At 37.1% G+C, this 17,743-nt stretch overlaps 1 protein-coding gene across 3 annotated transcripts in view; it reads left to right on the top strand.

The window, feature by feature from the left end:
- The first annotated feature begins 9,670 nt into the window (after nt 1-9,670).
- The window catches only part of ZRANB1_1 (Ubiquitin thioesterase Zranb1), a 36,809-nt gene continuing 28,736 nt past the window's right edge, over nt 9,671-17,743 (top strand). For 2 of the 3 annotated variants that reach the window (XM_051213433.1, XM_012943319.3), the window contains exons 1-2: nt 9,671-9,800; nt 15,879-16,572. In XM_051213433.1, coding sequence (XP_051069416.1) covers nt 15,883-16,572 — 690 coding nt within the window. In that variant the 5' untranslated portion in view covers nt 9,671-9,800; nt 15,879-15,882. The remainder of the gene's footprint in view (nt 9,801-15,878; nt 16,573-17,743) is intronic. The other variant, XM_051213432.1, reaches the window with a different exon arrangement.

Raw genomic sequence — 17,743 nt, 5'->3', positions numbered from 1 at the left:
ATTTTCGTCTTCTTCATACTTTCATGGGGAGGTTTACCAATCGCTTTAACGAATAATTGTGTGTGAAAATTAAGAATTTGTACTACTGTATTAGTTACGAACTGTCGTTAGAATTTAGCGTTATATCGTTGTTCATTGTGACGAATCAACGAGTCAAATAAAACAACAATGCGACTTCCACGTAAAACCTTACAGATTAAACAACCGCCTTACATATTTTTCGTTGTCAGATTACGTCCATTATCAAGTTAGTATTAGTATGGAACTAGACAATTTCATGCAGCTAGTTCCCTGATAAGATGGATTACGTAATCCTTAGACCACCCTTCCACCCACACTTCTTTGCTAAATTATGTTAACTCTTCAGATTGTCTTCACTTATCTTATTAGTTCTTAATTCACTGATTTATTCATTACATCTAGAATTATCACACAATTTATCTTGTATGCTTCTGAGCTTCACTCGACTATTACACCACCCATCCTTTATGTTCCCTTAAGTCTAACACCAAATGACCTTTGACCTGTTCAAGCATATACATATGTATAGTTATTATTGATAACCTAGGTCATTCCAATTCTTTGCTTTCTATTATCTTTCATACTATTTCTTCCCTCAATCTTAAATTATAATGCATATTCAGTTGTATGCAACTTGTGAGAAACCACGAAATGTAATGCAGTCACATGATTCTGCGTCAATATTTGTTTTGGCTTTATTTAGACCATAATTATACAAACTTACAGGATTTATAATGTAAAACACTGAGTATGGTTGTTATATTTATATTTAAATAATTCATTAGATGAATGAACATAACAGTAGGGAATATAAAACAGTTATCGTAAACTTGTAAACCGGTTTTCCACACGATCTTCCGTAATCCTAAATTCCATAAGCTTCATACTATTCTGAAAAACAACAAATCCGTTTTGAGACAAACAATTAAACTTTGTTCTCAGTATCATATTCAATAAGTTAATCAAATAGCAAGTAACAGACTGTGCCTATAAGTCTTTTATTTACAAGTAGTGACATTCATTCATAACTTCCTAAGTAACACAACAACTGTATTACCGAGACGGAGTGAAGAGTTTATAATAACTCATTTGTGAACCCTATAACAGACACGTCACAAATCAGTATTAACTAAAAAACATGGTTGTGTCACCATGCTCAAAAGAAACACCGATCGTTTTACTCATGAAGATTTTGTTCCTACTTGATGTGGTGTTATACACTATTACTGCAGACGTTCACAAAGCCGCTGGACAACACTATAAACGTCAATTGTCACTCACATAATTTTTCTCAGATACGTTACATAATTATGTCACTTCAGTACAAAACAATGGTACCTCTAATGGATATAACTGTTTATGGCTAAATACAAACAAGTTATATAATATTCACAATTAGGTTAACGCTTGATTGCTTCTACTTACATTTTATAAACAACTACCGACATCCATGTTCACCGTCACCGCAATCAAGGAGGTGAACCATATGTAAAAGATTTTACGGTTCATTTTCATGAAAACTCAATCTGTGATGTATTTTTTGACTAGTAACACGGTGAACTTTACTTGCTTGAGTTTGTATTGTTACAAATAACTATATTAAGCTAACTTCAGATTTACTTATGTGGTGAGCAAGAAATACGTCAAACTGCCAATAAATTGGAATAAAAACTATGTTACAAGCACTAACAATACAGAAATTGATGTGTCATGCAAAAAAGCCTGTTAATAGCTGATAAATAACGACACAAAAAATCCACGACAATATGTAACGTGTGCGCGAAAATCCGTGGCTTACCCGCCAGTCCGTGCCTCGAACCTTCCTCCTCCACATTCAAATGACCCTGCAACCTCAACCTTTAACTGTTTGTTCTTTGAGACCAGTGTCTGTGTAGCGGGAGGGTGTTGGTTACGTATGACGACTTCAAACTACTTTGAGCCAGTAAGAAAAGTGTTCGGTTATGTAGGAATTTGTAATAAAAACAAATGAACATACGATTAACGAGGAGTTTTGTCACGAATAACGAATCAAGCTAGAATCATCCATGATGTACAAATGCTCGGTGGTAGTATAGCGAAAGTCAACAAGAGCCTAAATCTGATTAATTTGTCCATATGTAATGGTGCTGACCCACAAACAAACAGTCCTTGAAGCTGAACATGCGTTATTTGAAAGGATATCCGTTCAACACTTAACACTTGTAGAAGATCAGGAATGGTGAATGTAGAACACTTTGTCGATATAGCACGGCTCGTCTATGCAGGCGTGGTAACTCTATACAACCTACTGCTTTTCATATTGAATACGTTATTTTCTTCCTAGCCCAAATGTATTTTTCAGAAGGCCCTAGCAGTAACCACCGACTACCAGTAGAACGAATCAACGTAGACAATTGTGTGACTTCATGTGAGGTCTGATAAATCAGGTAATCTCATAATGGCAGGTCTACAGCTTTTGGATTACGTCTTATCCTGGTAGCGAATACAAATGCACTTAATACTGGCCTAGATATCATTCTTACACATATACTTTACTTTGCCAGGAACACATAAAGTGACCTCTGTAATACCCACAGAACTATGGTAGTCACCGAGAATTATTTACTAAGGATTAGTGATTAAAGTGTTTTTAGGTGGGACTTATTGCGAAGTTGTATCAGTGGCCCACTTGGTTAAAGGGAACTATGAACAATATGATGCATTTTAATAGTCTCTCCCCTTATCTTATTACACTGGCTGTACATTAAGAGTGTAAGGCCGCTGAGAAGTTGATGAGCCCTAAGCGAATAATTCACTAGGCAGGTCGCATGATGTCCAACAATTTATCGATTTTCTTCAAGGTTCTGAAGGCCAAAATCAATTGCATGCCATGCGCAGGCGCATGCGGCAGTGGTTTCCCCTTGCATTTTTCTAAACAGTCAATTATCTTTTCTGTAAAGAGAATTTATTACAGCTAGTAACTTAAGAAGTTGATTCGGCTGGTAATCCTGATGGCATAACCCAGGTTAAGCATACACCACAATGCCTGACTTCGACGTAAGCTAAGAAGTTATATCATCCCCTTTCACCTGGGAAGACTTCCGGTCTTAGGCAAAAAACGCCTGTGTTGGTGATCTGCAAGAGCTTCCAGTGAGCTAAATGTGGTTTGTTTTTGATGGGCTTATCCTTTTGGTCTAACACCTTTGAACATACCCAGAAAGGGTCACATTATTCCTATGGTAAGGCGATATAACGTGATCTTTTTACAGATGGGGTCCTAAGTATGCACTGAAAATAGTTTTGATTAATTGTGAAATCCGTCAACTATTCATGGGCTCGTAAGAGTAATTATGTGTTATTGACCACAGAAAATCTACGAGTCGAAAAACCTAGATAATCACAAAAAATTATTCAGACCAATTTCCATTAATATCGAGGACTTACAGAACTATTTATTTTTGGGGTATATTTAGCGCTACAGCTCACTTCCTGTTACGAGAGAACTGAAGGCATTTGTCTGATTAAAACCTTTTTTGTATATTAATAATTTTACTGTGTTTTGGATGTATTTGTTCTACTTAACTTTTGAACTTATTTGTTTATATCATTAATTTCGGACATTTTGGTTTCTCTTTGTCATTGGTTTGGTATTTGGAAGTTTTCGCTCCGGTAACCTACAAAATCGAAGGTTTGTTGTGTAATTGTTATAATTATTGTTGTTAGAACGACATTTGGGTCGACTATTTATAAATCGCGAATAAACTTTGGTATCTAATATGAATTTGGTCTTATTGTTAATTTGGGTTCGTGAATTGCAAATAGATCGACATGTCGTACTTCAATAAAGGGAACTAGCAAAAACTTGGACGTGACACTTCCCTCTAGTGGGATAGTGATGACCTTAGGACATGGCCAGCCAGAGTTTTGGATCTGGTGAATTTATTGTTGGTACACATTCTTCCCTGATATAAGAAACCATGTGGTACATAATAAAAATCAGAAAAGTACAACGAAAATTTTGATTCATCGCAAATTTCATCGGTTTATTCATCTTTCCCTGCCGTCCTGGAAAACAAAACGGAATCGTGAGTACATGGCGAGAATACACTCGCACATGAGTAAGTATGTAGGGTTGTGGTCTACATGATTTTAATACATTTATCTTTGCTACCATAATAATCGACCTAATCCCAAAATTGTAGGTTCGTCATGATGTGACTACTTAATCTACATAGTCATATGTAGAAGTCACATTATAGTCTACGGCGACGTGTCCTATCGTGATGATGGGCAATATGACATCCGACACTTCTGAAAAACACACTTCGAACTGGGAAGGGAGTAACATATACGACAGAACAACAAGACGTTCCATGGTGTAACAACGCCAGCACGACCGAGTCATGCCACTTCGATTAAACGTTCCTGCGTTGCTGCTATGGCCTTCTCTTAGTGTTATATGTTAAATGTAAATCCTTCCTTTATCTATACGCTGAGCTTCGAAGGCCCCCAAATGCCCTGGTACGGCCGAGAGTGGGGAGAGTCCTCTCTTCCTCTCGAAATTCTCTCACATATGCCCTCTGCCAGGGAAGTCCTACTCACTGCCTTCTCGTGGCGGGGGTGTTGCTTATGGAAATGAGAAAACGAAAAGCGAATGTCCTGCGCTTTAACCGGATTCCAAGCCAATGGTGCACATGGGCTCCAGTATCCTGCGGAAACAAATGGCGTATGAACCAATTGTTGGTCACCGGCTACCATGGGACTGCACCTCCTTACGATGCTTCACTGCCTTGTGGATCAAGCCTTCAGGTCGAAAGCTCGGGGAGTGGCTCCCTAAGGAAACCACCTGCCTCGGTTCGGGCACTCGGGCAGTATCACAGCCCTCACACATATCAGATGAGATTTGTGTGGCGCATATGTATTTGGTGCCTCCTTGTACTAATATCTATGTGTTAAAATAAAAAATAATCGAAGGTCGTACGGTTAGGGATCAGTGCCACTAAAAGGACAGAAAACTAGAGGTGAAAGGAAAATGAACTGATATATATGGGTTTTGTTAACATTCAGTAACGTGAAAAGAAACTTCACATAATGATGATTTTTAGATTTTGTTTTTGGAAGAAAATGTAGATACATATATCAGCACATTATTAGCAAAAAATTTTTTTTCTTGGCATAATAATGCAAAAAATCGGAACAAACCAAAATGTTCTGTGGTGCCCTATGTGCGGTAATCGTTAAAGTGTTCTGGAGACCATACTCTTCTTCCAGAACGCGTTGTCTTTTGCCGGCTGTCAGATACCACCGAAGTTTCATCGTGATTGTTGATACCTGGTGAAGTATCGTGATTACGGGACTCGTGTCTTTCTGTTGTACCGAAGGAAACTCTACATACATATGGTTTCTTTCTTAAATATGCAGCCTTGAGGCGATCGACCAGTTTATAAATCACAACTTATAATACTCGAGTCCTAACATTAATATATGAAGATGTTGAAAAATCGTTATGACTGGCTTGTATAATGCTGAAGAGTCTGTATTTTGTTGAAGACAGCCGGTTATTCAGTCGGATTTAGGTCTACGGCACTGTATATACATCTGTCTGCGCTTCTATAGTAATAAATACTATCTCCAAATTGTGAACCTGCCATTATGTGATTACCTGATTTATCTGAACTCTTATAAAGTTACATCATTGTCTACACTGACTCGTTCTACTGGTAGTCGGTGGTTACTTCTAGGGCCTTCTGAAAATATAATATATAATAACATTTTGGCTCACTTTTGTTCCTTGAGATGGATGGTTTGGTGGTGGGGCTTTATTAATTCTTCGGAACGACGTCATCAGCACAAACTTCGGATGGAAGTGAAGCGTTGGATTTTCTCCACATGTGGTTCACAGCTTTTCCTGTAAAAATCGGTGTTGATTGGTTCAGGTTGACAACATCGATGTCTACGGGAAAAGCTGTGAACCACATGTGGATAACTTCGAACACCTTACTTCTACCCAAAGTTTGTGTTGATGATGTCATTCCGAAGAACTACTGAAGCTCCACGACCTAACCATCCATCTCAGAGGACAAAACTCCCTCAAAAACATCCAAATGAACTACAGATCTTCGCCACTATCTCAGAAAATAACATATTTAATATGAAAATCAAGGAGTTGTATAGAGTGGTCACGTCATTTTAAATGCATATCTTCTCAATTAACGTGTGTTCGGCTCCAAAAGATAATGTGGTTAGAAGTCAATGTCACTATGATTCTTCAAATGTTTCTGACCATACATGTTGGTTTGTCTACCCAAATAACCGGTGGGATTACGCAGTATACCGTGATGGACTAAGTGGTTTAAATTAGAATTTTCACGCAAAGATTGCTACTCACTTATTGATAAATTTAACATTTAGCTATACAGCATGTTTTTCGTAAAATACACAGTGTGCGACATTGAAGTTATATAACCACCATAGTTTGGACGCATGCGAAAAGATCATGGCGAAATAACATGGATTTCATGTATGCTAACGGTAGTAATGGACGCTCGTTTATTTAAATAAGTTGGATAGTGGAATTCGTATCAACAAGTATGTATGCAAATTAAAACTTTAGGGAATTCTTAGGAAATCCTAAGAACATGTACAAGTTTGCATAACCCTTATGGCATACAAATAAACCGCAAACAAATTGTTCATGATATGCTTGCAGTTGCTAAGCTGAATCGTAATATGAGCGAACCGAAAGTGAACCTTAGTAAAAAAACAGTGCTCACCAATGTGACTAACGTCTCGACGAGAGTACCGCCACCATTTTAGAAAAGTCTGTTGAATGAAAATGATATAGTTTGAAATGATCAACATCGTTGACTGAGGTTTGATCCTTTATCGGCACACAGGTGTCGCCATGGAGATACAGGTCGGTACAGACTAGCTGTGGAATCCAGGACTTATTTTCCGAAAGGGATGAGATCCGTGCCGTGGTTTACGCCGCCAGTAAATTTTCAGGTAGTCTTTATCAGCAGGTGTCATAACAATAATGTTGGAGCAGTCTGTAAAGCACGCCCACATGCGAACCAAAACTGTAAATTTTGGTTGAAAATATCAACGAACAGGCAGTGCAAACTGTTTTAAATAAAATTACAAGTCATACACGTTGCGCAAGTTAGTGGCAATCTAGACTCAGCAGCTAAGTGCATTGGCGCTTGAAGTACACATTGAGAACCAACTGCGAGACACAGATACAACCATATCATGAGAACAAAAGGGGCAAATCACGTTTATTCGATTTTACCCCCACCTGTATTCCGTCTAATCTATACCAGCTGATGAGAAAGATTTCACATCTACCAATCATTAACATATCATGTTCTGCAGTTCGATGGAGTCACTTGTCAGGACTTAAGTGAAAGTAATTCGCATAAATGCAACACGCCTTTTTATATTATGTCACCCTACAAAACACAAATATGCGTAACCTCGATTTAAGTGCAACGGGACTGTTCAATGTGAAAGCAACCGTAATATTCAATCAAGCATAATAAACATGGTATAATCTAATCATAGTTATGTGATGGGGATTTGAAGCTCCCAGTGTTTGAAAGTACACAAACATAGAAAAACTAGAATCGAACAAGAAGTAATAATGAGTTAATTCTTGAATTCCTACTGCAATATAGACTGACACGGCATAAGTCTGAATTAATTCAAGCCAAATACGTGGCGAAAACCGAACGAACAATCCAAGCTAAATCACAAACCTCTGGCACTCATATTTTCCTTCTGGCCATAGAACTCAGCAATAAGACAGGCAGTGGTCAAGTAAAAAAGTTGAAGAAGGTAGTTTGTGATGATAAATAATGTATAAATCATCGGTAGCCGGTCGATTCTTACTAACATCAAGCACACACTTTATATGTATATGTGCCTTGTGGCTATCCTGACAAGTGTTACATATTTTGACAGGGGGATTTACATGTCGCTAATAATTGTTGAAAAGCAACGATAGCCAAATACAATTGTAGTTGGTTAGTTATTCACATTGGTTGAACCAGTTAGCTGAGTTTGAAAAACAATCAATGCTAAAATAGGTTGTAATTTAAACACAAGCTTTCGTGCCCCATTTTCCTACAACGGTCCTTGAATTGAATGTTATTGTACTTTCCCGATTGTTTGTGAGTTGTGGTCACGTTAGTCATCTATTTACCCATATATCCTTTTTATGTTAAGTTGAATAAGGAATATATCAGACAGGTCCCATTATGTTCGTCATCTCTTTTTTGCTTGTCAACCAATCAAGTGAAATAATAGTTTTCGTACATCTGCCGAAGACCGTTAATCTCAATCCAAACTCATTCATTACTGGCTGGAACATGGAACTAGTTGGCACATTGTGTTAGGGCTTTAAACTAGATTGAGACAAGATATAATCTGTATACTATTGAACAGACGGACCAGAAACAACAAATAATTTGCAAGAAGGCTCGGGCCAGTAATCGGGAGATATCGCGTTGTAATAAATCAAAGAACTTGGAATTCGTTTATGTGCCTGACGAAGACTAATAGTGTATATTAATGTGAAATGATTTACAATGGCAGTAATAAAAAACAATATAAATTTCGACGTTCTGTTACGTCAAACCAAGAGGGATGAACTTGACAAAAGATTGACAGTTTTCCAGACAAGTAAATCGAAAATTTTCGTGAGTGTTGATAATATAGTGGTAGAATGTCGGGTTGATCATCAACTTGTGTTGACTTCATTTACAAAATCAGTCAATATCGTTGATAGTTTTTATTTTGTAAATGTTTGTAGATCGCTAACGTAGATGATCTATGTCGAATGATTGGAGGCCTACTCTAGTTAGACGGGTATGGTGTGACGAACCAGCTAATTTCAAAGTCACACCTCGCGGTCAGCATCTAATGTTCACTAGACTTTCGACGTATCAAAGTTCTAAGGCTGCTTTGATGGCTGTACAGCAGGAAGGACGTTATTATGCCAATATATATTAGTAAGAATGAGTACAGCGAAGATAGAGAGACCACCACCACATGCTCCAGTCCATGGCATACGATCAAATGATGCGCGTCGGTCTACTTTGACGAGGAGCGAGGATCTGTTTGATATTCAGTGACCAAACTACCGGATGATTTGGCTAAGGCTTAGTGACATTTCATTGGCCCTACGTGTTCAATTCTACTTGTAAGTATAATTGGTAGGCTAACTAAAAGTTTAGAAGTGTGACCTTGAAGAAATGAAGTTGTGATTTCGTCGTGGGAAAGTATCGTGACTGAGCAATCAGAGGCCAAGAAATTGATGATTGTTATCACATAGAATAAAACTCGTAGACGAAAGGTTGGAATTCTAAGTGGCATAATGAAACTGTCCACACAGAATGAAAAAGGATGGGTGCTGCTATTAGTGCGATAACTTAGCTGAAAAGCACCAAAGAGGAAACAAGAAACCAAAGAGTGTTACTCTCGAGACAAGTTAGCAATAGTGATACGAAACGCTGTCGATGTTAAAATAAATGCAGAACATCGTTTGCAGGTTATTTACTCAAACGCATATATTGATAATTCACGAGAATGAGCTTGTCAACGTAAATTGAACCTGACAGGTTTCAAATCGATGAGTAGTAGGGAAAAGGAATTTCCAGTTCATACATAATCGTTTAAGATCCGAGATGCTCAGTGTCAAGCAAGAAGTTTGTTTTGACGCGTCGAAATTTTCGGTCAATTTGTGCTTGTACTGGCGGTGATTTCGGGAGTGTGGATAATGTAGTATTTTAGAAAAACCGGTAATTTCTGTCTTATTTGTTTTTAATGTGTGTTATATTTTAAACACAAGTAGCAGGCTGGAATCTGTTTTAAAGGACAGATAATAATGATCACTTTTGGGGCAGAAATATGTATAACCTAATTTGTATTTCCTTGTTTTTGGCTAAGAGTTTGTTGGCGAGAAGTACTGTCAAGAATTTACACAGAATTTGTATTAGGGAATCCATGAACTTGGCCTCATCAGAATTGCTGCGTTATCCTGTTTAGATGTCCCCAATCTTTCTATTTTGGCGAAACTTTAGGGAATTTCGGGCAAATTTTGGGGTTGTCCCCAAAGTCGTGAAAAGTTTTGTAGTTTTCCCAAAAGTTTAAGGAAAAACCCCGAAGTGCCATAAGTTTCCGGGGAGATTTTGAGAAAATACTCAAAATGTTTAAGGATTAATTCGGGTAAATTCACTCGGACCTGCGGAAATTTTGGGGTTTTTATGCAATTTCCATGAAGTTTTCTATTGAGGCTTCCCGCAAATCTACCGAAAAAAAACAATTTTCTCAGAAATAGGTTGCGTCTCTATCGTCACATTATAGGGAAACAAAATCAAGTATATCTAGTTCATTATTTGTACATTCTGTCCTAAAGTATGTCTGGCGCCTAACAAAGACCCGTGAACTGCAAACACGTGAAAATCAGGCTGGCTTCAGGCCTGGTCGTGGCTGCATCGACCACATATTCACCATTCGTCAGGTTCTAGAACACAAGCATACTTATCGGCGTCCGATAATGGTGGTCTTTCTTGACCTAAAAGCAGCATTTGACTCTGTAGACCGAGAAGTTCTGTGGCAGTGTCTATCATTGAAAGGCGTACCTCAAAAGTACATAAGTCTTGTGAAGGCTCTCTACTCGAACAGTACCGATTGAGCTTTTGGCGAACTGTCATCTGTTTTTGCAACCTCAATTGGTGTCCGTCAAGGCTGTCCACTTTCTCCGTTTTTGTTTACCTTCGTCATATACCTACTGATGGAAATAGCGTTCACGTCGACTGATTTCTGGGGCATTGATCTCCTTCCAGGAGGTTCACTCATCGACTTAGAGTACGCAGATGATATAGTCCTGTTTGGTGAATACGCTGATAAAATGCAGTCTTTTGGTATCACTAAGCAACTATGCCAGAATGTTTGGAATGCACTTCTCTCCCTCGAAATACAAGTTTTTGCTTCAGGACTGGCCTGCGTCAAAACCTAAACTAAGGATAGACAGTAAAGTAGTCAAACACGTCGACAACTTTACTTATCTTTGAAGTCTGTTCAGCCCTAATGGGTTGGTGTCTGACTTTGCAGCCGCAAAACGTGGCCATTAAGAGTAGATACTCGATAGCTACTAGTATTTGATTGCAGATGTCTTAGAAATATTGCTGGCGTCTGCTGGGATCAGCGGGAAAGCAATAGTGAGGTTAGACGCAGGGTATTAGGGAATGATGGTAGATCAGTTGATGAGGTTGTAAATGTTTATCGACTGAGATGGCTGGGACACGTGTTGCGTGTGCCTGAACATTGATTACCACGACGCGCAATGCCAACTGGTGTTGGGGATGGTTGGGAGAAAGTTAGGGGCGGCCAAACCAAAACGTGGCAGCAGTACTTGAAGTCACTAACTTCTAGTCTGAGCCATGTTAGTAGATGCAGATTACTTGGTTGGGGTCCGCGTAACTATCGTAACCAATGGTTGGAGACTCTTGGTGGCATGGCTCAGAATCGACGACAATGGCGTCGGTGTATACACTCCCTGTCTTCCCTTAAACTATGAGATTAAAATTACTTCATATCTATCTTTCTACGAGCTAACTTTCTTCCTGTACTATATCCTTATATGCAATCTTTCCTTTATATATTACATCATTGAGTTAATCGCTTCTATGAATTTGGTGTTCATCTTGCTATGCTAATGAGGTGTGGCAACTTGGACCGATGCACATATGTGCTTGGTCCTACGTTGTAACTGACTGACTGACTGAAAGTATGTTCGGTGCAGAAACTAGTACACAGAACTACCAATAAATTCTCCAAATCATTTTGTGCATGTAACCAAATCTTCCTCACTTGTTAATTATTCACCGAAACAGCTTGGATGGGCAACAATGTAATCATTTTTTAATATATTGACACATTCGCTTGAACGGTGTTTCAGAAAATGGTTTTGAATGTTGTGATACTAGTCAATAGTTTTAGAAGTCCTTTATAAAGATGGAGACAATATTTATTCATACCGGACTGTAAATTTCGTTTCTAGATGTCAATAATCAGTAGCTGAAGATACCAGGTAACATGGCTCAAAACGGTTTGAAAGGGTAGTGAAACATTCGTCTTTTATGACTTAAATTTCAATTTTTAACATTATTACTTGACTTCTTTCGGCTTTATCATATTATGTTACTTACGTGGTGCTCTATAAATTTGTTGCCGTTATTTTGACTTCTATACTTTCTTTACGGATTTTACTGATAGCAGTTTGACGGTTTGTAAATTTATTATTTATTGGAAACCTGCTGATGTTAGCGTCTCCTTAAAGGCTGACCCATGCTTCGTGAATGTTGATCAGATGAATAATTTTCAGTCGTATTTGAGCACTATATTCTGGTTACAGACTTCGAATTGCTCGCTTTAATTCAGTGTACTTGGTCCATCCTTGTAACGTGTTGTGTCGTTGTGACTGTCTTGTGTATGAACCATAGATTTATCGACCTCACTTAACAGACCTTTCATAGTTTGCGGAAAGTCAATTCCTCAACAGCGTGTAACATCGATAGATTACAAACGTCCCGTATTTGAACAAACAGCTTTTGTTTAAGCAATCTCATCATTGTTTCTTTTGCGTATGGTCTGGTAATTCTGCACTGAAAGACTTTATCTACCCTCCTCTCTTGGTCTTTTGATTTCATAACAGTAGTAGAATTAATAGTTGTTTCCAAGGTCTTGATATTTTCTGCTTGAGGTGTGTATACTACTTATGTCAACAGACAAGCAGTATACAGCACCGATCAGAAGTGGAATGCCTGTCAGCAGAAGGTTCGGGAGATCGAATCAAATAGAACAGGAATAAAAAGTAATTGTCATGGAAATGAGGGAATGATGAAGTTTGAGACACTTGATGGAGGGTTTGCAAATGAAGGACTCTAATTTCGTATCAAGATACAATTGCTTGTCCCCACCTGAGATCTTGATCACTTCAGAGGATCAGAATAAGAGAGCTTCGAAGCTGTGAGCAATCCTTCGCATTTCCATTCTGTGTTTATTAATTTATCAAGCATTTTACTATAACCCTCTTCATCGGTCAATAAGGAAAGCTTTCCGTGAAGTATCCTTATACTTTCTAACCTCAGGATAGATTGACCACAATCAGTGATGAGGAGTTCTCAATTTATGGTTGAAGATTTATCGTCTCAAATCAGCAAATTATTACACCTAAATATAGGAAGTTTATGACTATTGATACTCAAAATAGAAACCTTGGTAGGTTTAATTGTAGGATTGGGATTCAATGACTTCAACTTTCCAACTGAAATGATGGACTTGATACTTTTAGTTTCAACAATAAAATCGTAAAAGCATCACTGGACAAGTATAGCCGTTTCTGAATATGAAGTGAATTACTGTAAGTTGTGAATAGGGATAGTATATGATTATCAGAATCACTCAAACTAATGGGGTATGAATTACAAAGTTTAACATTACTAGCGGCAAAAAAACAGTTCTACAAACCGACTTACTGTGTCCGTTTTTGTCACACTTAAAGCATTTCACATGACGAAACACCTGAATTACGGAAGTAAAATTCACCATAGTAAACATTCGCCAAGCCTATCTGTACCTTCGAAATACTTATTCCAACAATCAGTTGATCACGAAGTTGAATTCCCAACTGGCCTCTGAAATTGCACTTCGCTGCCTGTTTCTATAGTTTAAGTATAAAGTCTCTAACTTTCTGATCGTTTTGTCACATAGTCTTATAAAATTTCGATTTTTGCATTCAAAGCTAACACACTGCATTTAACCAAATAGTGATTCCTTGAGAGATTCATATGATAATGAAATCGGTCTCCCTAGAGTAGCTAGATTCTTTAGCATGTTATACGCTTCCTTGCCAATGAATGTCAGGAAACGAGCTGTGAATCTACCATCTTTCATATCTTTTCCAATTAAGCGCCAGATTCTAAACCTCTTCACTTAGTCTACAAAAATATTCTTATTTAAATTAACACCCAGCTGTTCAAAATTTGATCCTGATCACGACTGCAGTATGATAATTAGAAGTATTTGGGTTAACTTACTAAACAAGAATTCCCGGAGTAGTGCAATTTAAAGCAGATAGTTATAACATGAATTTACAATAATGGTGTGTTGTCTCACTTCGCAATACACGAAAGCGGTTAGAGCGCTATTCTGAGGAACAAAAATACTGAAAAATAATTCAGTGGCAGGAAGATGTATAAGAAGACACATTAGTATTGACTCACTTGTGTACTTTGAGGTGACTAATGCTTTTACTCTTCAAAAACTGAAAATTTCCCAACGCTCTTCATAACAACGGGGTAGGTTAATGTTTCCTGTAAGAACCGTCGAATAATTACTCCGAGGAGTCCCTCTTTAAATCTTGGACACATTTATCACCTGTTCCTCTAAAACGAAGTTGTAAAGATGATATTCCCAAGTTTCCGTTCTGGAGACGAAATCAGCCTAGTTAAACCAAAATACTCATGACTTTTATGCAGCATCAAACTACTGTTTTATTTTGGTGACCATGTTTAATAGTGAAAACTAATAAGTATCATCACAGCTCTTAGATTTGTTATCGAATGACTTAATTTTTTTAACTTGTAACTCTTCTACTAATAACACGATGGTTTTACTAAATGGGAAAAAGCTTAGAAGACATTGATATTAAAAAACCTAGAGCCTTCATGAACCCTTTTCTCTTAATGATCATAGTTCATGTTTGTAGGGTAGCACAGAGATTACTTGTGTTTATATATAGTATGAGTAAAGACCCAATCTTACTATGGTTTAAGTTGCTGAATTCGCTAAACATTTAGTTTACACACGTTCCTTCGTAATATTTTGATGACTCATCACTGAAGAAAAGAAATATGAATTTATATGATATTCGTCCATTTATCTCTGTGGTTTAAGTATTATATTAAGATACCTATTAAAAATCAAGTGTTTACTTAGTCTCTGAAACACATTGGAAGAGGGAAGTGAGGGATCCGTAGGTACTTGATAGATAATGTCTCCAAAAATATTTATATCATACATGTGAACTACTAAATGGTTACAGTTAATTAGGGTGTCAGATTTTTAGTAAGGACAAATTAACTGGTCTGGTTGTAAATATGTATTGATCGAAATGGTACAATTACATGGTGGGCATACTCAGTCACTACCAATGATTGTTTTTGCCTGAAATAAGCACCAAATCAATCCGACTAAGAAGTCTAAGCAGTCCATATATTGAGCAGTGAACCATCGTCCTATGGTTTTATAATAATATTCAGGCCTTTATTATATAGGTCAATGACCGATAAAACTCCTATCCTGCATCATTAAATTGTTTGATGAAGTCTTATACTTAGTTTTATATTTCATATTTTGTAAGTAAGCTTGTTATTTTACCAGATAAAAATCTGTCCCATTGCCGAGTCTTCTCGTTATTTGATGGCAGTTAATTCTGATGCTTGGGTCAATAGCCTCATCTATCTGCTATAAGGAAAGACGTTTTAGCTACTAATACTACTGATTGTGTCTCACGATTGTGAGATCTAAGTATCCTAGCCATGATTGTCTAGTTTGATCATAACTTTCTTTAATAACCACCCTTTGTTTCAATGAGCATGAAGTTTGAAGTTAGTCTAATGTGGTGCCACCAAACATGAAACTCTCAGCATCCAACAGAAGAAATTATGAACTTCAGATTACTCAGAGGATCCGTCTGTTTGTAATTCATGTTCGATAGCACAGTTATTAAGTCGCGCTTTTTCTTTTTTCCAAACACAAATATGTGAATTTAAAATCTTAAAATTAACTTTTGCATTTGAAAATTGTTCCAGACACATGGATGTTGGCGCTAAGTGGCCTTGTGCCGTATGTACGTATGACAATTGGCCAGCAGCATTTAAGTGTACTTTGTGTGGTACACCAAGAAGCTCAACTCTTATCGAAGATGAAATGCAACGTTTGCATTTGTCGTCTAAAGATTCTGAAAAAATTGACGAGTCTTGTGCCGAGGCTGTCTTCGATTCTACGCAACTTATAAAGTGCCAGTCATGTACTTATCTTAATCAACGACAAAACTTTAAGTGTGAACAGTGTTTTCAGGTTCTCTGTGACTCACCAGTTTTAGATGCTGAAGTTTTCAAACAAGCTTCTTCAACATGGTTATCCTCTTCTACTACAACATCTTTGTCACCATCCGGTAAATGGACATGTATTGAATGTACATATGAAAACTGGCCTAAAAGTAAGCACTGTGTGATGTGCTTTGCATCTCCACCACAGCCAATATGTGTAGTTGACTATGAAGATACTGAGAGCAAGAATAGTAATTCAACATGCGTTTCATCTAATTCATCTAGTTTAAATTGTAATCGGCGCCCAAAATCAAATATTTCATATAATACGCCATTAACTTCTCGTGATCGTTTATGGCTGTCAGCATGCGTTGCTGTGGTAAACGGTGATCTAGCACCAATTGAGCGTTACATACTTGGTAATGGTAGAATAGAACGAAAACTAACAAAACATGTGAGTGTTTTATAGGTAAAGAATTTTAGTTTATACGTATTCCTTCTTAAAATTTTACAGGCAAAATAAATTCCACTTTTGTGGGTACTGGTCTGGATCAGTCACTTTTACGAAGCTTTTTGATTATATAAAACATGTTTTCATTTGCTATTATGGTTGTCAGTATTCTATAGTGTTTTTATATTGTTTGGGTTATTAAACAGAAATGTACGAAACAATTTTTTCCACAATACTCAACACTTTAAATCATCTCTTTGTGTAAATACATTAGTAAAATTGTCAGGGATTTGTATTGAACAAAACATCCCAATAATTATCTGTTTTAAACATTCATAATTCAAAAATTTGTTGGAGTCACTTATTCGAAAGCTATGAGCCTAGGTTATTTATTTATTAACATTTCTTATCAACCAGGCATACATGCAACTTCAAGGAATTTCGTTCTATTGAAGAGGTCCGTACGTCGCGCAGCGACAAAGTCACAGACTCTGAGCTATTCGAGCTATGGTTTTTTTGTATGTATAAGCTATTCAGTCATTATTACTATCTTAAAATTTCAAATGAAATTAATTAAAAGTCCAAAGACCTCAAGTTTTTGTTTTCCTAACTTATTCCATCCAGGCTATTATTTATTATATTATTTAGTTGTTACATCTTAAATCCATACTGCGTACATATCTAATTAGGTGAGACGTACAATTGTGTCATGTTGACCTCATTAGCTCTCTATTATAAAAAGTGTGGTTTTTAAAATTTAGATAATACTGTGAGGGCAGATGAATCCCCATATTTATCTATAAATATACAGCATTTCTGTGTTACTTTTCCGAAGAGAAGAGTCAAATAAGTAATCGAAAAACAGGAGATTTCTGATGACTGGTATTTCTTGCTAATATTCCATAAAAAATCATTGTTTTTGAGTCGAGTATCATATGGTGTATTGCTATGTTAATTATTAATATTTAAGTGTGATAACTTAAACCAAGTGTTTAGGATGGACAATCGTTGTATTTTCCAGTTCATGATTCCCGAATTCTATCAATCTACTTAAGTTAGGTGTTTAAATCCACGTAATTTTATTTGCTTAACCGTATAATCTGAGATTAATGTTTTTAAAACACCTGTAATCAGGTGTTTGGAACCTACATATATCCCTGACTTTCGAAGGTTA

This window comes from Schistosoma haematobium, chromosome 3 (assembly GCF_000699445.3).
Source record: "Schistosoma haematobium chromosome 3, whole genome shotgun sequence".
Taxonomy (NCBI): Eukaryota; Metazoa; Platyhelminthes; class Trematoda; order Strigeidida; family Schistosomatidae; genus Schistosoma; species Schistosoma haematobium.
The sequence above is the reverse complement of the archived record's forward strand: the minus strand, read 5'-3'. Positions and strand labels throughout refer to the sequence as shown.